The sequence below is a fragment of the Chinchilla lanigera genome, unplaced genomic scaffold (genome assembly GCF_000276665.1).
Source record: "Chinchilla lanigera isolate Chin_1 unplaced genomic scaffold, ChiLan1.0 scaffold00012, whole genome shotgun sequence".
In the NCBI taxonomy this organism is placed as follows: domain Eukaryota; kingdom Metazoa; phylum Chordata; class Mammalia; order Rodentia; family Chinchillidae; genus Chinchilla; species Chinchilla lanigera.
The window spans coordinates 28,532,363-28,560,155 of NW_004955413.1; the positions used below are offsets into that span (position 1 = coordinate 28,532,363).

Below are 27,793 nucleotides of genomic sequence, written 5' to 3' on the forward strand. Positions count from 1 at the left end.
TCCATCCACCCATCCATCCACCCACCCATCTGTCCACCCACTCATCCGTCCACCCACCCATCTGTCCACCCACCCATCCATCCACCCATCCATCCACCCATCCATCCATCTACCCACCCGTCCATCCACCCATCTGTCCATCCACCCATCAGTCCATCCACCCATCCGTCCATCCACCCATCCATCCAACCATCCATCCACCCATCATCCATCCACCCATCCGTCCACCCATCCATCCGTCCATCCACCCATCCATCCAACCATCCATCCACCCATCATACATCCACCCATCCGTCCACCCATCCATCCGTCCATCCACCCACCCATCCATCCACCCATGCATCCATGCATCCATCCATGCATCCATGCATCCATCCACCTACCCACCCACCCCTCTGCCCATGTACCCATCCACTTAGAGACAATGGAGCATGACAGTGCAAAGTTCACCTCAGGATGCTGTCACAGGGTCTATCAAATGTCCATGGCCCTTGGTGATTGTCGGTCACTTTGTTACTCATTTGTGTAATCTCCAGTGAACCTTCCCCAGGTGTGAGTGTGGCTCGTGATACTTAAGTGTCTGCGGAGGTCACATGCAGCTGGCGAGCTGCAAGTTCACATGGATGTCCAGACAGATATGCTTGTGGTTTGCCCTTCAGCTCAGGAATACAGGGCTGGGTGGTCCTTGTGTTTGCAGGTGGACACAGCTGCTGCCACAGCTGATGGACGGCCGTGTGGGACTCCCTTTGTTGGAGGAGCCTGACATACATGAGGCTGTTGTCCCAGGAAGTTGCGGCTGCTGCCCTGCCATGGGGCTTTGCATACAGGAGCCGGTCCCTGCCACTCACCCACCCTTCCCTGGGAGGGAAGATGCCTCGCTCTTCCTCCTCAGCGAGGTGGGAAGAATGAGAGAGCTGACAGCTTTCTGCACACCCCAACCCCCAGGAGATGGGAGCTGCAGGAATAAACAGAACTGTGCAGTTGGAGTATTTTGCTAATTTGATTAAGTAACACCCCCAGTCAGAGCCCTGACATAAATACATTAGTGCAGGCTCTGGACCCCAGCTCGAGCGGCCCAGGGTGTGGGCTGATGGGCGTGGTGATGGGAAGACGCAGGGGAATCAGGGTCTGAGGTGGGCAGCAGGGCCATCCCCTCCCCCTGCGGAGCTCAGCTGCCTTCCTGCAGCCCTGGGTGTGAGGAGCGACCTGACAGGGGTCCTGGGATGCCTCTGGGGTCTGGTGACCTTGGAGGTGTCTGACATGCTGACCCAGAAGTGTGGGAGGAGCTGGGCCAGTGTCCACTGAGCCCCCCACCAGTGGGACCTGGCTGGGTCATTGTCCTTGGCTTCAGAGTAGACATAAGAGGACCCTCCTTGGAAGTGGCCTCCCCACTATGGGCTCCAGGGAGCAGCGGCTGCTCCTGCTGTGTCCCCCACACCCTCCCCTAGCTGCAGGGACCTCGCAGGCCTCTTCTCTCCCCTCTGGCTGCCCGAGCCTCACTGCAGAGGGCTTCTCTGTGGTGCTGCTGGTGTCTTCCTTCACCAGACTTGTGCTGGGACCTGCTGGGGACAGAGCTGGGTGAAGCAAGCTTTCCTGAGTTCTGGGGCTCTCCTGATTGGAGACCCCCACCCAGACCAAGGCCCATTCTGTCCCCTCCAGGTCTCCAGGGACTGCAGCAAGGGCCAGAAGCCGATGCGTCTGCCAGTGGGCGGAGCTTTACAGCACGTAAAGTGACCCAGGGCGAGGCGGTTGGGGCAGGTGGGGACTGTGGTGAACTGGATGTCTTTATCATGCTGCCTAAGAGGGGCACAGGCCCCTCACTTCCTGACTGGTCCTGCACAGCCCAGTGATAAATTTTAAACAGAAAGATCGAAGTTTTCCTGGGAATCTCTCAAATTTTTAGTGCTGGCAACAAATTCAATTTTTTAGAAAACCATTGTGCCAAACAAAATATGTTTGTGGGTGGGTCTGGCCGGCAGGCTGCTAGTTTGCAAATTATGGAAAGCTGACTTTTTTTCTGAAAAGTTTTGTACATTTCCTTTCAGTGTCTTCTGTAATCCCAGGGCCAGCATGTAAGGCAGATGTTGCCATTCCCATTTTACAGGCGAGGAAACTGAGTCATGGGGGGCTAAGTTGTCCAGCAAGTTAGTGGTGAGTTGGCTCAGGGACCCAGGTGACTACAGCCAGGAGTCCATGGCCTGCTACAGCCTTGTGGCCTCCTGGAGCTGAATCACTGCACAGCAGCCTGGGGTGTCTGAGCCAGAGAGGGAAGACTGTGGTTTTCTACTCTACCCATCAGCCTGTCCCACCGTCAGTGGCCAGCTGAGAATCAGTGGTCAGCTGGGAATCAGTGGTCATCCAGCACCTTTTGCCATGGCTGTGGGGCGTGTGGCTAGCTGGTAGTACAGGGGCCAGCTGGGCAGGTATGAAGTATGTCCCTGGCTTCTGGCCTCTTCGGTCCCATTGCAATTAGAATGTAATGGTGGCCATGGTTCCGGTGCATGGAATTGCACTGGGTCTCACGTCCAGAGCAGCACCCTGCCCTTCTTGGGGTTCCCCAGGGCTGGGGAATGGGCTTCTGCCTGGGACCCCTGTAGTGACTAAGTCCTATCCTATGCCCTCCCAATCTGGTTCCATTGGTTTCCGACAGGTCTGACAATCCTTGACCACGGAGCAGAGTTGTTTCTGGAATTCAGCTCCTGAGGGGCTGTGCACACCGCCAAAGAAACAGATTTCCATGGCACAGTGGAGCACGGGGAAGGCTCTTCGGCTCTGGATACTGCGGGGTCCCAGGGAGACAGACCAAGGCACTGTGACACGTGTATCGCCCAGGAGGAGGGGGAGGAGGGGAGGGCATTGCAGGGAAGGTGCACAGTGGGGCCTGAGGCACACATAAGGTCCTCAGCCCCGGAAACACCCACCCTGGTCAGCAGGGGAGCTGGGTTCCGAGAAGCGAAGTCACTTCCTGGTTGAGAGAGACGGAGTCAGAATTTGAACTCAGGTCAGCTGGCTGTAATCCAGGGATGCCGGCCTCCGTATGACTTTGTGGTGCTCAGAGCCATGTGGGAAGAGAGTAGATACACTGCGAGGTGCGGCTTCCTGGTAGCTCAGGTGGTTAACAACGGCTCTTCCCCTTCTGCCTACCTTGGTTTCCACGTCTGCATAATGGGGAGGGTAAGAGAACCCAGCTCAGTGCCTGGCACAGTCATATTTGTATGCTGCAGGAGGCCCCCAGCATGGGTCTCAGCAGCCTTTTATCAGCTGCTGAGGACCTCAGGACGGAAGTGCCTTTCTTGCTGAAGCACATGGATCTGTCACGTTTAGCATCTCTGGCGCTGCTCTTTCAAAACTCAGATGTTGTATCCTTTGGCTGAATGGACTCCACCCCCTTACGTGCCCTTCCCTGACCCCTGCTGGGACTTTCTCTACCTGGGAGGGGCTGAGAGAAGGACTCCGAGTTCACTTTGATCCACACTGGGGCCTTGGGACCATCCCAGCTCTCGCCGAGCCCACGGGAGCTAGGCACAGAGGCTGGGGAGTCAAGGGTCCCAGCCGGGGTTGTGCTGGCTCTGGGATGCCGCAGGGTGCAGGCGGGTGGTGGTTCCTGAAGCTGGGGCTGGAGTAGCCTCGGGCTTGTGAGCACCCAGCCCTCGACACATCATCCGGAGGCTGTGCACCCTCCTGCTCACAGTATCTTGTCTGCATCCCCCCAGAGGGAGGGACTGTGTGAGCCTGCGGGAGCCACAGGATGTGCACACAGCAGAGTGAAAGATGGAAGCTCCAGTGGAAACCCTGAGTATTGATTCCATGTAGACCATGGGCACTGAGATTTTTCAGGCAGGGTCCTGGGGACAGCAATTGGTTACTGCCTCCTTGGAAGCAAGACATCCCTGCCCACCTTCACTCCGCAGCTCTGTGCCTTCTGGCAGGGCCAATCATGGCTGCTGTGTTGTTCATGTCCACCCCACAGGCAGCCTGCCCTATGAGTACAAGATTGTGATCGCTGGCAACCACGAGCTGACCTTCGACCAGGAGTTCATGGCCGACCTCATCAAGCAGGACTTCTACTACTTCCCGTCTGTGTCGAAGCTGAAGCCCGAGAACTATGAGAACGTGCAGTCGTTGCTGACCAACTGCATCTACTTGCAGGACTCGGAGGTCACCGTGCGGGGCTTCCGGATCTACGGCTCCCCATGGTGAGTGTGGTGGGTGGCCCTCCTGATGGCCAGAGAAGGCGAGAGGGGCAGACAGTTGCGGGGGTCCTCCCCGTGTGGGGCTGGGGCACAGAGCTGAGCTGAGTACCCAGGGAGGTAGGGGTGGTGGGGATAGGAGCTCTGGATCATGAAAATCAGGACTGAAGCTCATCCCCTTCATCCCCTGTGACTCTAGGTAACTCACTGTCACCCTCTGGGTCTCAGTTTCCCCATATGTAACCAGGGAAAGAGAACATGAGCCGTACCCTCTGTGCTATATATTGTCTCACATACAGGGAAGTGCTGTTATCTCCATTTCATAGATGAGGAAACTGAAGCAGGCACAAAGAGGGTAAAGACCTTGCTGAAGGTCACACAGCCAGGAAGGAGCAGAGCTGGGCTTAAACCCAAGCAGGTTGGCTCTAGAACTCCCACTTTTAGCCATTATCCTATAGTGCATGAGTCCTTCTCTATTGCCTGTGTTCTAACCCTACACAAAAAGATACATGGAGCAGGGGATCAGTCAGCCTGATTGAGAAAAGGCAGTTGGAATTATCATGGATGCCAGAAGCCTGGCTGACAGTGTAGGTGTGGCAGATGTTTAGAAAAACCAGACTCATACTGAGCCTTTGTGATGCAGAGTGATCAGGTCTCTGCTTGAGCCCATGTGGCTGGGTGGTAGCCAGTTTGTCCATGGGAGCTCTGGTGATAATGGTGATGGTGATAATGATGACAAAGGCAAAGGGATGATGATAGTGATGGTGGTGGTGATGATGGTTATGGTGGTGAAGGTGACGGTGATGGTGATGAATGGATGGTGATGACTGTGATGATACTGATGATGGCAGTTGTGGTGATGGCATGATGATGATGGTGATGATGGTGATGACGGTGATGATGATGATGGTAATGGTGGTGACAACCATGGTAGAGATGGTGATGATGGTAATGACAAGGATGATGGTGATTATGGTGGTGATGATGGTGATGATGAAGATGTGGTAGTGGTGATAGTGATGGTGGTGATGATGATGGTGGTGATGATGATGGCAGTGGTGGTGGTGATGAGGATGTGGCAATGGCAATGGTGATGATGATGATGGTGGTGATGATGGTGATAGAGATGATGGTGATGATGACGGCAGTGGTGATGGTGATGATGAGGATGTGGTAGTGGTGATGATGATGTTGGTGAAGATGATGGCGGTGGTGATGGTAACACAGATGATGGTGATGATGGTGAGGTGGTGGTGATGGAGACAGACATGGTGATGATGAGGATGTGGCAGTGGTGATAATGATGGTGGTGATGATGGCAGTGGTGATGATGATGGTGGTGGTGGTGATGGTGATGATGAAGATGTGGTAGTGGTGGTGCTAATGATGGTGATGATGGCAGTGGTGATGATGATGGTGGTGATGATGGCAGTGATAATGATGGTGCTGGTGGTGATGGAGATGGTGATGATGGTGGTGGTGGTGGTGGTGATGGAGATGGTGATGGTGATGAGGAGGATGTGGTAGCAGTGATGATGATGTTGGTGAAGATGATGGTGGTGGTGATGGTAACAGAGATGATGGTGAGGCAGTGGTGATGGAGATAGAGATGGTGATGATGAGGATGTGGTAGTGGTGATAATGATGGTGATGATGATGGCAGTGGTGATGATGGTGGTGGTGGTGATGGAGATGATGATGATGATGGTGGTGGTGATGGAGATGGTGATGGTGATGGTGATGATGAAGATGCGGTAGTGGTGATAATGAGGGTGGTGATGGAAGTGGTGATGATGATGAAGGTGGTGATGGAGATGATGGTGGTGATGGAGGTGGTGATGCAGATGATGGTGGTGATGGAGGTGGTGATGGAGATCGTGGTGGTGTTGTGAAGATGTGGCAGTGGTGATAATGAGGGTGGTGGTGATGATGGTGGTGATGATGACAGTGGTGATGATGATGGTGGTGGTGATGAGGAGGATGTGGCAGTGGTGATAATGAGGGTGGTGATGATGGTGGTGGTGATGATGGTGGTGACCACAGGGATAGTGATGATTAACACAGTGGCTGTGGTGATGGTGGTGATAGTGGTGGCAGCAAACTTTCTGGGCAGTCACAGTAAGCTAAACCCTGGTCTAAAGGTTCCCGATCATTTTCTCTAATCCACATGCAGCCCTATGAGGACTGATTTATCATCCCCATTTGTCACAGTCACTGCCTCGTTGCTGAGACACAACACCAGCAACTTAAACGGGGAGAGGTTATGTTGGCGCAGGGTTCAGTCCATGGTTGGCTGGCCCCAAGGAGACGCAGCATGGCTAGGGACATGGTGGAGAGAAGGTGCTCCTTTGTGACGGCCAGGAAGCGGACAGAGAAGGGAGGAGCTGCGGAGGGAGATGCACCCTTCCAGGCCATGCCCCCAGTGGCCACCTCTTCCAACCAGATCTGGCCCCTTTACAGCAAGTCAGCCACAAGCCCCTATAATCCAGTCACCTTCCACAAGCCCTGTCTATGAATGCATGAGGCTCTTGGGGGACATCTAGATAGAAACCACAGCACCGTTCTCTAAGTGGACACATCAGCTGTCCCTTGGAGTCCCAGCTGGCAAAGGCCGCAGGATGTCCAGTGCTGGCAGGTGGAGGTGGGTAGCACACGCAGGAAGGAGAGACCACATATGCTTCAAGGTGTGGGGTGAGGGAGGAGGGCTCCTCAGAGGACGCAGGCTGATGTGAGCCTAGGGGGACCAAAAGGGCACTTACAGGCTAGGAAGAGGTGGGAATTTGGGGGTACACGGGCCTGTGTGGGTGAGGGGCTCCAGGAAAGATGGCTCCCACACAGTGCATCTGGCATACTCAAGGGGTGCCTTGGTTGATACCACAGGGTGACACTTGGGGGCTGGAGGCTTCCCTGAGGCCCCAGAGCCAGCTGCCATCTCCCTGGTAGTCACAGAGTCCAGGGTCTCAAAGGGCCCCCTGCAGCCTGTGAGGTCCCAGACAAGGCCTGTGGGTTACCTGGGGTATAGTGAGCTTAACACTACAGACAAGCAGGGGAGAGGAGGTGGCTGAGGCTGCTGCCAGGGCCTCAGAGCCCAGCCCTGACATCTGGTTAGGCAAAAAGCCAGGAGGAGGCCTTCTAGGAGGGGCTGTTGTGGGCTCAGGCCTGGAGGTGTGGGGACATGAAGAAAGGGTGGGAGCGAGAGGTTTGAGTGGAGCGGGGAAGAAGGCAGGGGCTGATAGGTTGAGAGGTGCAGGCTCTGAGTACTGGGCCAGCAAATCTGGATCAGATCTCTTTTCCCAGTGGTTTACAATCCCCCCTTTTCTTTTTCTTTTTCTTTCTTTCTTTTCTTTTTTTTTTTTTTTTTGAAGTTATGGGTCTGGAACCAAAAAGCCTGAGCCTATATCTTGCCTACACCTCTCATGGGCTGTGTGATTTGGGTGCTCTACCACTGAGATGCAGCCCAGCCCTTTTTTATTTTATTTTTTGGAGACAGTCTCACTAAGATGCTAAGGCTGGTTTCTAACTTGCAACCCTCCTGCCTCAGCCTCTTGAGATTACTCTATGTACCACTGGGCCTGGTGATAATCATTTTTAAGTATGAGTATATCCCATGCAATTTTTGGGACATGCTTACATCAAAAATTATTTATTCTATATCTGAAATTCAAATATAACTGGGCATGTGTCTTTCATTTGGCATCCCTATTTCTGAAGTTTTTAGTTCTGCTTGTTTCTCTCTTTTCTTCTTTTCTTTTTTAATTTAATGGGATTTTGTGATTTAGAAAAGCTCCAAGTTCATAGAAAACTTGAGTGTAAGGCACAAAGATTTCCACATACACCCTTCATCTGCTTGTTCCTTGACCTTCATAAAAATGGACACAATACAGTATGGCTTATTATATAATATGGGGTCTAATTTTATTACTTATATTATTTTTAAAGATTTTTTTCATATTGTGATGGTTCTTTTTTTTCATTGCTTTGTAGGATTTCATTGAGTTTGGTATGGTAATTTCTTTATCCATTCTACCCAAATCTAACCACCACTGGCTTGGAGCTATTAAAGGTACCGTTGCTGTGCACACTCTTGTACATGTCTCTAAGTGCACAGAAATGTATGCTCCTAGATGTCTCTCTCTCACACACACACACACACACACACAGGTATGGATGTGGTGTGTCCAAATCCATTCCCCTTACTGGTACTATCTTACCTTGCATCCTTGCCAACACTTGCTACTGTAGGGCTTTCATGTTTTGTCCTGGTGGGCGTGTGCAGGTGGCTCAGTAGGTTTCAATTTGCATTCCCCTGATGGCCAGGGAGGCTGAGAATCTTTTTATGTGTTTACTGACCACCTGATTTCCTCTTTTGTGAAGTAGTCTTTTGATCATTTAAAAAACTGTTTCAATTATCTGTCCTTTTCTTACTGGTTCACGGTTTCTGTGTGGCTTCTGAATGCAGTGGGAGCCCTTTGTCAGCTGCAAGTTCACAATTTTTTTTTCCCTCCTGTGTGAGCTACCTTTCCCCTATTTCAGCAGAGCTGTTGGATAAGCAGATGTTCTTAACTTTGGTGTAATAAATGTCTTAATGCTTTTCTTGATGGGAAGTGCCTTTTGTGCCCTACTAAGGAAGTCTTCCCTTCCCTTGAAGTCATGAAGATTTGTTTCTGTTTTGTTTTCCAGAACATTATTAATTTGCCTTTTATGCTCAGGTGTTGGACCCACTGAAATGACAGTGTTGATGATGTGAGTGAGGGATCCCATCAGGTTTGACAGTGTTGATGTGTGAGGAGGGATCCCACGAGGAATGATGGTGTGAGGTAGGGATCCCAGTAGGAAGGACAGGGTTTATGATGTGAGATGGGCTCTCACCAGAAACGACAGTGTTGATGGTGTGAGGCAGGGATCTCATTTATGATGCTTCCACACCACTTGGCCTATCATATTATTGAGAAAGGCTGTTGTCTGCTCCGTGGAGGTGGCCACTGTGTACTGCCATCTTTGTCTACACTTGGATGGGTGTCTGGACTTCTCCCAGTCTTTTAGTCTACTCAGTGGCAGGACCGCACTGTCTTAATTACTTTAACAGTGGATTTCTTTCAGTCTTCATTTGCCTAGCAGAACATTTGAGGCTCCACAAGGCTGAGGACCTGAATCTTCATTTTTCCCATCTAATCTCTCTGGACCTAACTCCGGTGCCTAGTGCAATATCTGGCTAATGGTAATAAGTGTTTGTTGAGAGAATAAATGAATGGGTGGATAATGTCAGGCTGCAGGAACTCAGTTGAGACTCAGGCCTATTTTTCCTGTGTTGACTCCCTTCTGCACTTCCTCCCAGACCTGCCACCAACTTCTTGTCCTTGGGTCTTTCTCTCCTCCATGGCACACACAAACAAGGCCTAATCAAGCTGCCTCCTGGCTCACCACACCACTCTCCTCCTCAGCACCCCAGCTGAGGCCCAGACCCTCCTTCCCCTGAATCCAGGCATGTCTGCTCCCCTGCATGGGTTTCATCCCCTCATTTGCTTGGACAAGGCAGGGACAAAAGTCTCATAAGGACCCTATGTTTGTGCTAGCACCTTCCTGGGGTGCTATGACTCTGCAGGACTCAGGGAAGCCATTTCTCTCCCTGGTCTCTGGGGCACCCTCAGACCGAGCCTTCCTTTGTGGATGGCAGCTTAGGGAAAGGTGCTGGAACCCACTGCAGGAGAAGAGGAAGAACTCAGCTGTTACAAAACCCTAAGTGTTAAAAAAAAATCTCGTATACATACCGTATTCATTTATGGGTTTTGGATGCATTTTTGTTCTCATTTAACTGAAAACGGCCTTGATTTAAAAAAAAAAAAAAAAAAGGAGCGAGGGAGAGAGTGGAATTGGCATGCAGCGGGTCCATCTGGTCTAATTACTTCTGTTATTTTGAAAGAAGAAATCTAAACCTGCTGAGACATTAAACTTTGAGAAGTGGCTGCCGGGCCCGTTGCTTGGTGTCTGGGCTCTGATGTGGATTCCGGGCTTAGGCAGCAGGCCCAGACTACAGGCCAGGTAGGAGTCCCTCCCCTCTCTCTAGGAGCTAGAGGCCTCCATGACAGCCCCCTTAAGGAAGCCAGGGCTGTGCAAGGCCACCCTGAGGACATAACCTGAGGCCATCTGTGACCCTGGCCAGAATCCTGGCTTTGTGAAATGACAGCAACAGTCCCTTGGTCCTTAGGATCCGGGGAGGTCAGGTGTCTTGGTTACTTTCTTGCTGCTATGGCACAATACCTGACACCCATAAATTAAAGGAGGAGAGGTTTATTTTGGCTCAAAGTTTGTAGAGGTTTCATTCCATAGGTAAGTGGATCCAAGGCAGGGTGTGTGGCAGATAGAAACAGTCCTCTAGCAGGGCAGGCAGGAAGCAGAGAGGGATCAAGGGAGGAGGAGGGAGATAGACCCTTCCAGACCACACTGCCAGTGACCCACCTCCCACCAGACTTTACCTTCCAATATCACACTTGGCTGTAAACTCATCAGTGGACCCACCCAGTGATGAGTATTATACCCCTGTGATCCAGTCACCTCCCAAAAGACTCACCTATGTACCCATGATGCTTTGGGGGGACATCCAGATATAAACCATCACAGGAATGGAGCAGCTGGGGAACTGTAAGTCTGTGTCCTGATATGGCATAGCGCTGTCTGTCGATGTGACTATGGTAGGAAGAGCCATACTGCCACTATCCTGGAGGCTCTGTGCTTCAGCTGCTCAAGTCTCCCAGACATCAATGAGGCCTCAACCCTTGTGCCCATTTAGTAGATGAGATGACTGAGCTCCTCAGAGCAAAGTGACTTGCTTACATAAGGTCTCACGGGGAGATCAAGGCCATGGTGGAGTGGGGATGGAGGGACAGCCCATGAAGGACTGTGCCCAGGGAGGTGCCACAGGGTGTCATTGGAGGTTATAAAATAGATCTGTTTTAGGAAGGATGGGATCAGAGCCTTGCACCTCTTTGGTGGCCATCTTGGAATATGGCTGAGGTCCTGGGCATGGTGCAGGCTGGTCGGTTCCTAGTTGGCTGGGTGGGATCCTGCCAGCACTGTGACAGCCCCCATGACCCTGTTGTCAAGGGTCGCTTGCTGACAGGACAACAGTGAGCCAGCTCTGCCCATCTGGCCGTGTGGCTTCAGGGTGGCCCGCCACGCTACCTTTCCCCTCCCTTCAGTGGCTGAGGCTGCCTGTTTTGGTGCGTGTCAATCACCTGGTGCCCCGTTTCCCCAGCCCAGAGGCTGCAGTCCCTGCTCCTCTGAGGCACTGTTTGTGCCGTGTTGTCTTGTGTCTCCAGGTGTCTTAGTTGGGGCTGTGGCCTCCCTGTTCATTCGGGGGTGATGCTGAGACTGCCCTCGCTGCCATACGAGGGAGCTGCCCGCCCCAGCTGCCCCATTTAATCTACTGGGTGACAGGCAAGGCAGGGTCCTTTCCATCCCGTGCCACAGAGGCCGAGAGAGGCCCCAGGCTGTCAGGGACTGGCCCACGATCTCGGCCCTAGGAAGAGGCAGTGCCTGGTCGCTGCAGGTGTGGACAGCTCACCTCGGCCCCCGGGTGGTCCCTTTCGGACGGTGGAACGGGGAAGGGCTGGGCCTGGGGCTCAGGGTTCCTGCTGCTGCGTGAGGCGTGCCTCCAGAGCCTGTCCTGTGTCTGTGCAGGGGGTGAGGGGGCACAGGCAGGGTACAGGGGGCCATGGGTCGGGCGTCGCTGCAGCCTGCAGGGCGCTCCCTGCTGGAGAGCCTGTCCCTCGGGGACCGACAGGGAAGCCACGGGAGAGCCAGGGACATAGGGTTAGCGCCCCCCAGCGGCCCAGGAACGTCCCTGCGAGCGGCCCCACCGCTGCTCCGCAGCTCTGTCCTTCGACCCCGCGGGGTCCTCAGATGAACCCCGCACACTGCTGCATGGGCCACAGACTCAGGCAGCAACGCAGACGCTCAGCGCTGGGCCCTTGCTGTGCCGCCACTTGTGCACGTGCATGCGCGGAGTGCACATGTACATTCATCCACGTGCACTCACACTCCCACATGCACATACACACATACGCACAGTTCACTCACACAGACACACCCCTTCACACGCATGTATACAGGCACAATCGATGCTCATACACGTGTGTACACTCACGCAGTATTTACACCTACCCACGGGCACACGTGTTCTCACACACGTTCACACACACTTGTACTCACACATGGGTACACACAACATTCACACCACATCCACACACGATAGACACGCATGTTCACACATGCATTCTCACTCATATCTGCACACACATGCACAAATTCACACACACACACACACACACACACACACACACATCTTCCCCCAGGTTCTCTGCCCCCAGCCCCTCGCACCGCCCAGACCCTGCCCCTGCACGCCATGTCCCTGTGCACACACGCCACTCCCCAGGAGATTCATGTTGGAAGTGAACTGTCCGCTTTCGTCCCACTGCATAGCCCCTGCCAAACAAAGGACGAATGGCTGCACACGTGGGAGCCACTAAGTACCCAGGTCCCACCGACACGCCGCTGTGGCCGTGTGCCTTGCGAGGGGCGGGACGTGACTGACGGTGTCCCCAACACTGGACACTGCAGCTTCACGTGGCCCTGGCCCTCTCGGCACCTTGGGCCCCGTGGCACCCCGGCCACCACCTCCCTCAGCCCCTCAGCCAAGGATACGGGGGGGGGGCACAAGGCTGACCTCTCCCCAGAGCCAGGCAGGTGACAATGGGCGTCCCCGGGAGAGGGGTTGCTGGTGCAGGTGTGCAGTCCCTTGGGGACCTGGGCCTGGCCCTGGCCAGTTTCCTGTGCTGCGGAATGGTGTGCAGCCTCACTGGACACCGGGGCCTCCGAGGAGGGACGTGGGGCAGTGACGGGTGTCTGCTCACCGGGGAGTGGCCCAGGGAAGCCTGGCTTCTTTGCGTGTGAGGGGCCGGGCAGGCCGAGCAAGCGGGCGAGGGACAGCAGGTGGGCGGGCTAGCGTGGGGGGCGGTGCCGGGCGGGCTCTTCTGAGAGCTTGGGGGTGCCGTGCCAGCCACGTGGCCAGCGCTGTCACTGTGTCCCCGCTCCCCCCGTAGGATGCAGACAGCAGGGGTTGTCCAGAGGGGGCGATGCAGCCAGCGCTGTAAGAGGCCGTTCGTTCCTTCCTCCTCCACAGAGCTTCCCCGCCTGGGGGATGGTCTCCCTGGGGTGGCAAGGAAGGCTTCCGGGGGTGGGGATGCTGCAGAGGGTGTGACATCCTGGGCCTGGGTTTGCCTCGGGGAACTCATAGGTGAAATGGGCACAGAGGACACCCAGCTGGCGGGAAGACTCCTCACTCATTTGGTTGCTTAGTCTTGGACCTGACCACCAGTTTCTGGGCTGAGGCTCCCACCAGGAGGTGCAAAGAGGAGACGGGTAGCATGTAGTTCTTCCCACCCACCTGGTCGGTAGAGCACCTGCTTGTTCATTTCATCATTCATTCATTTGTACCTGGAGCAAACCTTTCCTGAAACCCACACAGGCCCAGCCTCATCTCTTGGACATGAGGGACCCATAGGCAGATCCAACCTGGGCTTGTCAAGGGCACTGGGGGTGGGGAGCAGCTGCCTGTGCTTAGGCGAGAGAGATGATCAGGGGACACTACAGGAAGAGGTGGCCTTTGGGCCAGGCCTTAATGAACAGTGGGTCATGGACCAGGAGAGGCCAAGGAGGGCGCTGCAGATGAGGACAGGCCTGGCTGTGCGCAGGAGACAGGAAGTGACTGTGGAGGCCTGTGGTAAACTTAGCAGGGAGTCCGAGCAGGGTTGTCTGAAAGGCGGGGTTGGTAGGGCAGGTCGGAAGTCTCCATTGAAGACGGGCGCCTGTGTTGCCCTCCCAGGGTCCTCCCTGTATCTGCCACTGGCACGAGCACCGCATGCAAGAGCCTGAGCCCCGTCCAAGTCCTTCTCGCCTCCTGTGTGCTCTGTTGGCTTCTCCGTGCTGCCTCGTGGGTTCCCTGAGCCACGCTGCATGGCCACGGCTGCCCACGGGGCTCCGCTGAGGCGGGCGAAACCGTCTCCCGGTTGGATTTTCATCCTCTCGGATGGAAGGGACGAGCACCGGCCCTGGAACCAGCACTCTGGGTCCCAGCCCTGTCCAGTGGGGACAGTGAGGCAGGGATGGGGGTGAGGGTGGAGCTTGGTACTCTTGGCGAGGTCTTCTGAGCTGTGTTTGTGTGGGGTCCCCTCTGAGTCCCCTAGGTGTCCCATGCGTGGGTCCCATCTAGGGTCTCGCACCCTGGCCCCAGTGTGCCCCTGGTATCAGCCCCAGGCGACCCCACCATGGCTCTAGACCCCAGGCCTGCAGGTAGCGGGGGCCAGGCAGGGGTGACTGGGCCCAGGCTCCTTCAACGGGGGGCCACGCACCATCCTGGGGAGACAGAAACCTCCAGCAAGCAGGTCCTGCTTTTGCCATTGGCTGTCAATGAGAATCCCTACTCCCCACCTGCCGTGAGAGAACCTGGAATCCGCGCTTGGGGGAAACCGCTTAATGATGGGTGGTGAGGAGGTCATTTATATTGGCTAAGCGGGCTTAATTAGGCTGGATCAGAAGGTTACCATCCGCACACAGAGAAGCTGATAAGGGGTTAACCTCTGAGAGATTACATTGTATTCAGCGCTCTGTTAAAGTTTGAATTAATTTTTCCCATGGGTTTGTTCACATTCTAATTTTCAACTAAATGAGACATCTGTTTCAGAAAAGGAAAATTTGCTCTGGTTGTCATGGCAACTATCATTCTGTAAGAAAATTATTCCAATGGTTACTTTAGAACAGAAAAGACAGAAATTCAGGACATAAAGCCGCCTCCCGCCGCTCAGAGGGAATTCTGATTCAGCCTCCTTGGGGCCACGAGGTGTCCGGCGGCTGGTGCGTGGAGGGAGGGAGGATGGATGGAGGGGCGGGGCCTGGCCTGGGGTGGAATCTGGTCCTGGGCTCTTGGGCACCCAGCCTGGAGGCCCAGAGGTTCACAGTTCTCAGACCATGGGTGGTGGCCGCGTGGCTGCCAGACCCCTGGGAGCCCCTGTGTCCTGTCCCAGCGACTGATCCAGATGCCAGGCCTCGCGGGACATGGAGGCGACATTTCATCGTCCTGCAGCAGCTGAGAGGACACAGCCCCGATGTCACCTTGTCTCCTCGCCTCGCGTGGACTCACAGCTGTGTCCTGGGTGCCGTGCTACACAGAGGTCATCCAGGCCCTGCGGGGGGGGGGGGGAAATGAGGTGGCCTTGGAGAGACCCCTGTCCGCAGGTCAGCCCCGCTCCAGCCCACCCTCTGGAAAGCTGCCCCCTGGGGCCGGCTCAGAGTTGCCTTCTGGAAGCTCTGCTGCAGGGGTTGCCTCTTCCTGCCACTCTGACGCTAAAGGAGGCCGAGCTGCCCCTGCAGCGAGGGGCTCGGCGCTCACGTCGTGGTCAGAGAGGGGCCCAGCCTCAGGCTCCCTGGCTGTCCCCACCTCCCCTGTGTCCGGCAGTGCGGTACAGCGACCAGCAAGCCAGGCCCTCCCTGCCCTGAGCAGTGAGGTCTCAGACACTGGCCTCCATCGCGTTTGATGGGGGAAACTGAGGCTGGGAGGCGCAGGAGCAGGCCACCTGATGCCAGCTTTGGAGCCCTCTCTACCCATCAGGTGGGGGCCAAGGAGGACCCTAGCCCTCCGGGACCTAAGGCGCTGCTGTCAGCGGCCCCCACTCCCGGCAGGGCCTGCAGACGATGTGACCAGCACGCCTGGGCCTTTGGATGTTCTCCCGGGCCCGCAGATGGGCGGGGTGGACGCGGCGGGTATGGGGAGGGAAGACAGGAGGGTGGGACGGCGGGAACGGTCTGGATCAGCCGCCCCGTGGAGACCTGTTTCTCCACCTGCCCTGCCCTGGACTGCTGTGCAATTCTGGCAAGTAAGACGACTTCTCTGGGCATCCCAGCAGCGGGTAGAGTCCAGCTTCCCAGGACTCCAGATCCTGTTTCTGAGGAGCAGGCAGGACAGCGTCGCCCCAGAGCACGGCTCCTTAGTGCTGGGTGACGTGAAGCCGGGACATTCAGGGGCTCCCTGGGGTCGGCTGTTGGGGGTGCATGGGGCCTCTGACATGTTTCTGAGTCTCCCCCAAAACCACCCCATGCGGAGGCGTCTCATGAGCGCTGACAGCCGCCTTCTCTCCACACTGGCGAGGCCTCGTCCTGTCGGGTAAATATTTGATTAGAATTTTGAAAAACGGAGCCTGTGTTTGGAAGCCAGTGCCAGAAACACACTGCTCTTTTCCCGCTGGCTGGCAGGGCCGGGGCTCCCGGGAGGACCCCGAGTGGCTCTGGGCTGTGTGGCATGTGTTGGGATGGACCCAGCTTGTGGGGACCCTGGCGGAGCTGGCTGTGAGGAGCCGGGTCCCTTAGATGGGGCTGTGGGCACGGTAGGACCACGGCAGGGAAGGACTCCTCCCCTTGTGAGCCGGATGCCCGGGCTGAGCGTGTGTCTAAGCAGAAATACACTGAGCAGAGAAGGTTCCATGTTCCATGTCCTGCCCTCCTGTACTTTGATGTTTTCTTCCCACTTTTTCCTTTAAAAAAAAAATAGTGTTCCCATCAAAATGCAGTTTGCAAACCCTGTCCTGGGCCAAAGCTTTACACTCAAGTTCAGCCACTGGTGACGGAGGGGTCCGTGGGGGCCGCGGGGATGGTGACGGTGGTGACCGAGCGCTTGGGTGGCCGGCGTGCTCTGCCCGCCTTGAGGCGATTCTCCTGGGACCCGGGGTCTGTGGACGGTGGGGTCCGTCTCCGCATTGAAACCTGGGAAATGTGGCCTCGCACCAGGCCGTCCTCACCCCTCATTCCACGTTTGTCTGCCCCTCCCTGGGCCGGTGCCCCAGACAGCAGAAGGACTTGTGACCCGAGCAGTGGCCGTGAGGCCTCGTCGGAAAAGCCTTGGTCCCAGATGGACTACGGGCTCGATGCTGGGGTTAAAGAGCATCCACTCTGGGTTTGAAAACGACGCCTCTGCCGATCCTTTGTGTCACCCTGGGTGCCTGCGTTTCCCTCTCTGAGCTGCCGTCTTCTCCTCCAGGACCTGCCAGGGTGGGCTGACGTCATGGTTCTCGAATGGTGTTCCATGGAATCCTGGGGGTTCCACACAGGTGCATTGGGTGAAAGAGCCATTTGGGTTAACAGCTGAGATCGTCATCAATTGCTCCATAGAGTGGGACAGGGGACCCAGGTGGCAGCTCTGGGCACATGAGGGAGCACAAGGACAAAGCCTGGCCACACTCTCAATTCACACAGTGTGTGCAGGGAGGTGAGCAGTCATAATGTGGTCAAACCCCAGCACCATCTCATCTCGGAGAGCCTCAAGCTCCTCATCTGAAAAACTTGAGCCCCTAATTCATTGGGTGCTTGTCACAGTGGGGTGAGCTCACCCCCGTCATGTAGTAGGACAGGGCCTGGAGCAAAAGGAGCTGTTTGGGACATGCTGGAGATGGTTTTCATTTTCTACGCCATGGTCCTCAGTTTCCTCATCCACAAAACAAAGACCGGTCTGGCCTGCCTTACTGCGGGAGTGGAGGTCCTGGGGCGGCAGTGGCAGTTCTGGTGATGGTGATTGTCTTAGTGTGCAAGGCTGCGTAACAACCATCACCACCAATGGAAATGTGTTCTGCCACAGTTCTACAGGCCAGAAGTCTGAAGGAGAATCTCTGCAGGCCTCTCTTGGCTTCTGGGGACTGCCTGGAATCCTTGGCATTCCTTGGCTTTAGAAGCTTTACTCTGGTCTCTGTGTCCCTCCCTGCACTGTCACATGCTGTACCCCTCCAGCCCTTGTCACTCTTTCCATGTGGCTCTTAGAAGGACACTGGCCATTGGATTTAGGGCCCACTATAACCCAGCACGACTCACTTTCACCCTCATTGCCTCTGAAAGGGCCCTGTTTCTGATAAGGTCATGTTCACAGCACCAGAGTTTAGCCGAGTAGCTTTTTTAACAGTGTACAATTGGACCCACAATAGTGGTGGTAATGGTAGCAATGGGGATGGTGGTGGTGGTGGTGAGGAGGATGATGTTTTGGCTACTGTAAGAAAATACCTTAGATAGAGCAGCTTCTAAATGACAGACACTTAGTTCTCACTGATCCAGAGGCTGGAAGTCCTGGATTCAGGCGCTGGCATTCAGTGTCTTGGTTGGTAGAGGGTATCTGCTCACTGCCTTCCATGGGAATGGCTGAGGGGTCTTTCGCTGGCCTGTTCCGCGGGGGCACTGATCTCATCCACGAGAGTTCTTTCCTCACCAGCCACCATCCACCGCCCAGGGCCCCGCCTCCTTCTATTGTCACCTTGTTGGTTTGGGTCTCAATGTATGAATCTTGGAGAGACATGAATATTTAGACTGTAGCAGTGCCGGTGGTGGTGGTGGTGTTAATGATAGTGATGGTGGTGATGGTGGTGGTGATAGGGTGATTGTATTGGTGATGGTGATGATGTCATGTGGTGGTGGAATTGATTGTGGCGACAATGTTGATGGTGAGGGAGGTCATGGAGGTGGTGATGGTGATGATGAAGCCTCTGTAACCCTAAAAGGCTCTGTATGTGTAGGGTCATAATCATCTAACCCTGCGGGTGCTTCTCACGCCCCCACCAGAATGCTTTTGCTGCAGGGGACTCAAAACCATATTCAAGTGGCTTGTTTCACTCCCTTTTCTGCCCTCCTTCCTTCCTTCCTCTTTCTTTCTCTCTTTCATCCTCTTTCTTTTTCTTTCTCTTTCTTCCTTCCTTCCTTCCTTCCTTCCTTCCTTCCTTCCTTCCTTCCTTCCTTCCTTCCTTCCTTCCTTCCTTCTTTCCTTCCATCTTTCCCTCCTTCCCTCCCTCCCTCCCTTCCATCCTCTTATCCTTCCCTTCCTTCCCTTCCTTCTTTCTCTTCCCTCCCTTTCTTCCCTCCATTCCTTCCCCTCCCCTTCCTTTCCCCTCCCTCCCTTCCCTTCACTCCCCCTCCCTCCCTTCCTTCCTCTTTCCCTTCCTCCCTCCGTCCTTCCTCCTCCCCTCTCTCTGTCTCTCTCTCTGTCTCTCTGTCTCTCTCATGCTTGAATCCAGGGCCTCACACATGCTGGGCAAGTGCTCTACCACTGAGGAGCCCTGCCCCAGCCCATCTCGTGGCTTTAGACTGGCCCATATAACTGAGAAGTGCCAAGGTATGGTGGGCATCCAGCTGTCTCCCCCTGGGACAGCTTGGTACTTTTGATAGCTCCCAACTGATTTATACACAGAGATGACAATGTTTTCTTTTCAGATTCCCACCAACAGGAGGAATCTAGGTCTTCCACTTCCTGGGGAGCTAACACAGGGGAGTGACTGGGTCGACGAGGCTGGGTCTGGGATGCTGGAGTGGCTGCGGCCTATCTGGGCTGCCTGGCTGGGGGCTCTGTGGGACAGAGTGGGCGTCCTCCCCTGGAGTTTGTCCTCCCTCGGTCCAGGCTCCGCCACCACCCCCAGCTGGATGGTGTCCACTAGGAGCCCTGGCGTGTCCCCAGCTCTACCTCGGTTGTTTCCGGTGCTGAGCTGGTCCAGGTGGCTTCTGCTTGTGGCCTGCCCGCTTCCTGTACCCACCCACGCTTCGTGGCCCTCACTAAAGCACACGCTCTTCCTCCCTAGGCAGCCCTGGTTTTATGGCTGGGGCTTCAACCTGCCGCGAGGCCAGGCCCTGCTGGAGAAATGGAACCTCATCCCTGAGGGTGTGGATGTCCTGATCACCCACGGACCGCCACTGGGTAAGACCTGCTGCCCCTTGGGCTCCACTGCCCCGACCGGGTGGGCCTTCTGGGCCAGGGTCTGGCTGGAGCGGTGAACGGAGGTCACCTGGCTGGTTGGCCTGCTGGGGACGAGTGGCCCTGCTGTCCCCTTGCTCCTGAGTGCCTGCTGTCCTGGGGATGACTTGCCACCTCCTGGGCCTCTCCCCTGTGCAGGGCGAGCTCAGGTCACCTGCCCCTCCACATGCCGTGCACTGGCTCAGGCCCTCGCCTCCCTGACCCCAGTCCTGGGCACCGAACCTCCAGGGCCTGGCTGTGGGCTCCGTCGGGCAGCCCTTGCCCCGCCTGAAACCCAGCTCCTGCTCCTCACCTGGAGTTGTACCACCAGCATCCCCTCAGCTGCAGACTCCACCTCCTGATGTCCCCCTCTCCTGTCTGTGGCCACCACCCAAGCTGAGGTCATCACTCACCCGCTGCTCCCACCTGGGACCCCACACCCTGCCCATCTACCCATCTTCCCTTCATTCTGCCTCTACTCTGTCTCCTAGGTCCTTCCTCCTGTCTGCTACTGCCCACCCAATGTCTTCCTTCCCTCCCTTCTTTCTTTTTTCCTTCCTTCTATATATTTCTTTCCTCTCTCCCTCTTACTCTCCTTCCTTGTTTCTTCTTCCTTCTTGCCCCCCTCATTTCTACCCATCCACCCACCCATTCACTTACCTCCCCATTTGTCCACTCATCTCCCTGTCCACACCCCCCAGTCCATCCATCCATTGTCCTTCCACCCCTCCCCCATGCACCCATCCATCCCCCATCCATCCCCCAACCATCCATCCATCTATTATCCTGCATCCATCCATCCATCCCCCAACCAACCGACCATCCATCTATCCATCCATCCACCTATCCCCTGTCCATCCATCCTTCCATCCATCCCCTCAACCATCCATCTATCCATCCCCTATCCATCCATCCATCCATCCATCCACACACCCCCTTATCTATCCATCCATTATCCTTCCATCCCTCACCCATGCACCCATCCATCCCCCAACCATCCATCCATCCATCCATCCCCCAACCATCCATCCATCCATCCACACACACCCTTGTCTACCCATCCACTGTCCTTCCACCCCTCACCCATGCACCCATCCATCCCCAGCCTTCCCTCCTTCTCTCCCTCCTTCTATGCATCCATCCACCCCTCTTCCATGCACCCATCCCTCCCTCCTGCTACCCGTCCATCCTCCCAGCCATTCATGCACTCATCCATCCATCCACCCACTCATGCACCCACCCGTGCATCACGCTCCCATCCACCTACCTACACATCCACCACCATCCACTCACGCTTCCTTCCATCTCCCCGCCCACGCATGCATCAGCCCACCCATCCACCCCACCCATCCATCTGTCTATTCATCTGTCCACCCCTCCACCCACCGCACAGACCCCATGAGCCTGTTCCGGGGATGCCTGTGAGTGCCAGGCATTCCACTGAGAGCTTCACCCGGGTGCTGTGAATGCCAGGAATGCTGAGGAGCTGGAGCCCCATCCTCTACCCCTGCGTACACACCAGGAATGAGGCCGGCCTAGCCTTATGTATGTGTATCTCAGTGTCTGTTCAGCAAATCTAATTGCTGGATGCAGTTGAGGCACAGAGAGGTTAATTCACTTGTCCAAGGTCACACAGCCAGTAGGCACCAGAGCCTAGGATTGAAATCCATGTCTGCACCAAGCCTATTCTTGCCTGCTTCCTGTGTCTCTTCTCTGCCTTCTGTCCCTCCCCTACACTTCCCTGTCCCTCTGCCTCTCTCCTTCCCCTGTCTGTCTGTGTCTCTCGCTCATCCTTAACCTCTGGCTCCAGCAGCCTGAGTCTTTGAGTCAGAGCTCCCGCTGCCCCTTCCCGCAGTTGTAGAAACCTGTTTCGCCCACCCAAACAGCGGGGGCCACGGAGCCTAATTGTCCGCTTGGAGTAATCAATTGTTCTTCGTTTGTGTAGCCATGTGAGGATAATAAGCAGCCGCCATCTGGGCGGCTCTGGGAGGGAGGCGGCAGCCGAGCGACAGCGTGGCCACGTGAGCCGAGCGTGCTGCGCCGTGGGGACCAGGCGTCCGCTGTCACGGTCCCACGGTGCTTGGGGACGGGAGTCTCGGTCCCAGGCTGCGTAGGTGACACTGCAGCCGGCCACTGTGGTGTCCTTGGGCCTCAGTTTGGTCATCTCTGCAATGGGTGGCTGCTGCCCTGGAGCCCCCTGCACAGCAGTGGTGTGGGGGCACCGGCGGGTGTCGAGTGCCTCGTCCCAGGTGCTGCGCTGGGCTCCTGCCCTCCCACCCAACCTCACCCCCTCGCTGCCTTCCGGTGCAGGCTTCCTGGACTGGGTCCCCAAGAAGATGCAGCGGGTGGGCTGCGTGGAGCTGCTCAACACGGTGCAGAGGCGCGTCCAGCCGCGGCTGCATGTCTTTGGCCACATCCATGAAGGTCAGTAGCAGGAGGGGAGCAGAGGGGACTTCACATGCCGGGGACTCCTAGTTGGGGTGACTGCCTCCCGTCAGCTCCAGTCACCCCCTTCTCCCCTGAGTTTTTCAGCCAGAAGGCGCAGAGCCTGCTTCTGCTGTGTGCCTTGTGGTTGTCACACACACACACTCAGTGAGCTGCTTCCGGCCTGTCCCATAACACGAGGGTGGACACAAAATCCTGTGAGATTTGGGGGTGCTTTTCCCTTGAGCCCTGCAACTCTGCCTTGCCTCCAGCCTAGGAAGTCTTTGGGAGAAGGCTGGGGGTTTGCAGAGGAGTTAATAATTAGATTGTGACACGGAGTGAGCACATGGTGACTTCCTTCAGGCTGGTGGCCCGGACTTGTCCCTTACATCCCCAGGCCTGGCATACAGTAGGTGCTTCGTAAGTGTGCAGGGCCAGCCTGCCTGCCTGAGAGGCCTTCCGTCCTGGGGGCTGGAGCCACATTGCGGGAGTGGCGGGGGATCATCCCTGTCACACTGCGGCCCGGGCAGGGTGGCCGTGAGGGTGAGGGTGGCTTCTGCTCTGGTCCTGACTGGCCACAGCCTGCTTGTTGCTGCACGCTGGCTTTTGCTGTTAGACCTCCCCAGAGCCTATATCACCAGTTTGTCACAAGCTCTTTCTTTTGCTTCTTTTGAGCACTTATCCTGCCGGTGCACGGCCTCCCGGTCCCGGCCCTGCCGTGGGCTGCGGGGGTATGAGGACTGCTGCGGGGGTATGAGGACTGCTGCAGCTTCTCCCGGAGCTATTTCTGGGCCCGTTGCATCTGTCTGAAGTTGGACCAGGGCTGCTGGGTCTCTGCATGTGCCTGGTCCACACATACCGCATCATTTCCCAGCGTAGAAGCAGACAGACCTCAGACCAGCCTGAGGGTCTCTCTGCAGGGAGTTCTCAGGAGGCAGAGGAGAGCAGGCCAACCTTGGGCACGGACAGGCAATCAAAGGCTGAATCCAAGAGCTCAAGGACCAGGTCTTTGCAGTGGGATAGTCACGCTGATGCTGGCTATCATTTCCTTTGGCCCCTCTATGTTTGTGGAGGGTCATCAGCTCTAAGGCTCTCTGTGACCCAAACCACACCCTGCACAACTATATAGGCATCATGGGCTCCAAATATCAGAGGAAGTGTTCCTTCCAGCTTGGAAGTGATCTGAGCTGAAGGACGAGGACTTGAGAAGTAGAGGTGGTGGGAAGAAGGTGTGACGGGGGAAGAGAAGGACGTGACAGTGACAATGATGGTGATTATGGTGATGAGATGATGATAATGGTGGTGATGGTAGTGATGGCGGTGGTGATAGTCATGGTAATGACAGTGATGGTCATGGTAATCATGGTCGTGGTAATGATAATCATGGTCATGGTAATGGTCATAGTCATGGTCATGATGGTGATGGTATGATAATGTTGGTCATGGTAATGGTAATGATGATGATGGTCATGGTACTTATGCTTATGGTAATGATAGTCATGGTCATGGTAATAATGATGCTAAGAGTGACGGTGGTGAGGATGGTGGTGAGGAAGATGACGGTCATGGTGATGGTGGTGATGGAGATGGCGGGTGATAATGTCAGTAGTGACAGTGGTGATGATGGTGGCGAGGATGGGGTGAGGAAGGTGATGCTCACGGTGACGATGGAGATGGCGATGATAACGGTAATAGTAACGATGGCAGTGATGACGGTGACGGGGATTGTTTTGGGGATGGTGGTGAGGATGGTAACGAGGATGGTGTCCATAATGACAACTTGCGAGGTGCTCCCCGTGTGCCGGGCACTGGGCCGAGGACTCTTTCTGGATGATGACCTCCTTTGTTCCTCAGCAGGCTTGGGAACGTGGTCGTTACCAGCTCCACGGCACAGAGGCAGAGGCTGAGCCTGAGAGCTGCAGGAGCTTGCTCCGGCCTGGAGGGCCCACTGTGGCCCAGTGTGCTCTGGCTGCCGCAGCCACCACGAGCCCGTGCTGCTCAGCCAGGGCCTGACCGGAGTCTGTTTACTTTCCAGGCTACGGTGTCATGGCAGACGGGACGACCACCTACGTGAATGCATCCGTGTGCACTGTGAACTACCAGCCCGTGAACCCGCCCATAGTCATCGACTTGCCCACGCCCCGGAACTCCTGACTGTCCCCCGCGGCCCCGGCCCTGCCCGCCTGCATCAGCTGCATCGCCTGGCCGAGAGCACGGACCCCCGCCACACTCCCTCCCACACAGAACAACCTAGACACCCTGCCCGGCCCTGGAGACCAGCTCTGCGATGGGTCAAGGCCTTGGAATGAAGGAAATCAATCCCCCTTGACTTTCAGCCTCCATCCCTTGCCAGTGGGACCTTGCGTGGCCCCAGCAGGGCGTGCACTCATTATTATTGTTGCCTGTACCTCCATGAGGACCTCACTCAAGGGCTCATGGCCCGTCTCGCTTGGGAATCGCCTGAATGGTCACCCTGCTCAGCGGGACCCCCTCCTGTTTCAGGAAGCTGCCGCTCTTGGATGAGCTCTGGAGATCGTTGCACACAATGTTCCTCTGCCCCGGGGTGTGTGGCTGTGGCTCGAGGGTCGAGGATGGCTGGAGTTCTGTGGCCTGGGCCGGGCAGCCCTTCCTCTCCTGCCGGGCCTGGAGGAGGTTGACGCGGTTGTGGCCGAGCCCTCTGAGGGAGTGCTGGGGACATCTCAGGAATTCGGGCCGCACCTGGTAGGCCCCACAGAGGTTGGCCTCGCTGTTCCCCTTTATCTTCCTGTGGGCATACTTGCGGGTGTGACAGTGGCCTGAGCATCCCAGGCGTTTGCTCAGAGTCTGGGTTGGGGGAGAGGTTGGTTCCACAGGAAGAGCTGTCCTAGTGCGCGGAGCCCGTTGGAGGGTTCCACGTCATGGTAGGACAGCGCTTGGTCCCACCGGGGCTGTGCTGCTCTGCAAAACACAGCAACCGGGGGCTTGCAGGCCGGGGCTGCGGCACCGCGTGTCCCTCCTCTGCACCCATGTTCGCGTGCACACCCCCTCCAAATGCCTCCTCCTGCGTCTCCCACTCCTGTTCCGCAGCAGGGTTCTCTTCCTTGTGTAACCCCCTTGCAGCAGCCGTGGCAGGTGGGCCCTGAGCTCCTGCAGCTGCACCCTGGCTGGCTTCCTTTCCAGGGGCTGGGCTGGGGCCGGAAGGAACCAGCAGGGCCAGGTGAGGGGCAGGCTGGGGCAGGGGCAGAGCCTATCTTTATTTAAAATGTTGATATTTTGCTTGTCGTGAATTATTTTTCCATTCATTTTGATTTTAACATTATGTTACAATGGCCTTCTATCTGTTCTGATTACTGATGTTTTTGCGCCCCCTTTACCTGGCTAGGGAGGAGGGCTTTGTTCCCTGCCCTAGGAAGCAGCCTTCCACATGTCCTTTATCATCAACTTTCATCCTCAGACAGTCCTGCAAGGTTGGAACTGTTGTCCCCATTTTAGAGATGAGGCAGTGGAGGCCAGAGAGGCATGGTAACTTAACAGAAGGCACGCAGCACAAAAGGGGCGGGTGCAGGATTTGAACCTTGGACTCTGGCTTCTGAAGAGCCCTTGTTTTGCCACTACCTAGGGTTCTCTCCCCCGTGAAGCAGGACATGGATCCAGGGCTCTTTTTATTTTAATTTTGGAGGGTCCTGTTCAAAAGAAGCTCTGGTTCCTTGAACTCCAGGAAATCCTGAACTCTGAGCCCAGCATCCTAGCATCCTGGAGACTGGGATTTCCTCCCGGCTTGAGAGAGAGCTGGGTCATGCATTCCTGGGAGCCTGGCAGAAGCACTGCCTTGGGCAGGGTCCCCTGTGGCTGAAATCACTTGGGTTAGCTGGGGACATTTACAAGGTCTCTAAGGCGATTAGGATGTACTCTGAGGAATGGGTAGAGAAAACACAGGACTCTGTTAGTGTTGACTCTGCTCAATTTCTATGCGGACCAAGAACTAGAAACTTTAAAGAATAAAATGTTTTTCCTAAGGTATCTTCAGAATATGGTGTATTTTTATGTGGAAAAGAAAAGTTATGAAGGCAGCTGTTACTTTAAGAGAAAATTCATTAAAAGTCCTTGAGGTATGAAAGATGACGGTGTGCTCCTCAATCATTTTGGCATAACTTGATTGTGGCTGTAATTTTTTTTTTTTTTTTTTTTTTTTTGTCAAGCATGTCAGACAATAAAGTCTTTGTAAAAAGAAAGTGAAGTCCACATGGCGCGTCTTCCTCCGGGTGTCCTCGCATGTAGGGTGGGGTGGGGGGGCGTGGAGGAGTCCTGGGTCCTGGGCACGGCTGGAGGCTCAAACATGTGTCTGGGATGTCACCCCCGCACCTGCAGCAACTGTCCACGTGTGGAGGGGTAACGGGTGGTGGCGCAGGCGGGAGTGTGTCCTATTGTGTTCAGAGAACTTGACTGCCTGGTCTCCCAAAGTGAATGACCTCGAGATGGTCTTAGCTCTGGACTGTCCCTGGAAGTGACATGTTCAACCCAGCCCTGGGAAAACAAAAGATCCAGGCCCTGCCTGAGAAAAGCACCAGCAGGTACAATGACCCCTGTGTAAAAGCCCCCCAAGCGACAAAATTTCTGTCATTTATACCCTGTCTATCTATCCACTCAACCAGCCATTCATTCACTCACCTATCCACCGGCCCATCCTTCCATAATTCTGTCTGTTTGTTCCTCCACCTCTCCATTCATACATCTACCCATTTACCTACTCACCTATCGAGCTGTCCATCCATCCACCCATCCATCCACCCACCTACCCTCCCATCAAATTATTCATTCATCCCCACCCCTACTTACCCACTTATTTAACAAGCTATCCATCCATCCATCTACCCACCCATCAAATTATCCATCCATCCATCAACCAGCCACCTACTTACGCACTTATTTAACAAGCTATCCACCCATTCATCCACTCATCCATCCACCCATCCATCCATCCATCCATCTGGCCACCCACCAACCACCCACCTACCTAACAAACTATCCAGTCATCTGTCACCTATCCGTTATCCATCCACCCATCCACCTACAAATGCACCTACCCACCCATCTACCAACCAATCCATCCGTCTACCCACCTGCCCACTCACCCACCAGCTATTCATCTGGCCTTGCACCTGTCTGTCTATACCATAAACGTTCACTGAGCAGCGCCCTTGGCATGGCTGGGACCAGGGCAATGCCAGTGGTGATGGAGACAGATTGAGGAGCTATGACTGGTGAGAGTGGATGTGGGCGCATGGGTGAGACAGAGCCAAAGACGACCGCAGATCTTGGCTGCCAGTCATGCAGGGGAGCAGGGGAGTGTCAGTGTATAGTCAGTTTCTGTCTGGGGTGACAGGTCCTGAGAATG

The 27,793-nt window shown here is 55.5% G+C and overlaps 1 protein-coding gene across 3 annotated transcripts in view; it reads left to right on the top strand.

Moving 5' to 3' along the window:
• Nucleotides 1-26,515, top strand: part of Mpped1 (metallophosphoesterase domain containing 1) — a 72,333-nt gene extending 45,818 nt beyond the window's left edge. For all 3 annotated transcript variants that reach the window (XM_005379441.2, XM_005379442.2, XM_005379440.2), the window contains exons 4-7: nucleotides 3,971-4,196; nucleotides 19,844-19,959; nucleotides 22,306-22,419; nucleotides 24,455-26,515. In XM_005379441.2, coding sequence (XP_005379498.1) covers nucleotides 3,971-4,196; nucleotides 19,844-19,959; nucleotides 22,306-22,419; nucleotides 24,455-24,573 — 575 coding nt within the window. In that variant the 3' untranslated portion in view covers nucleotides 24,574-26,515. The remainder of the gene's footprint in view (nucleotides 1-3,970; nucleotides 4,197-19,843; nucleotides 19,960-22,305; nucleotides 22,420-24,454) is intronic.
• Nucleotides 26,516-27,793: the final 1,278 nt, after the last annotated feature.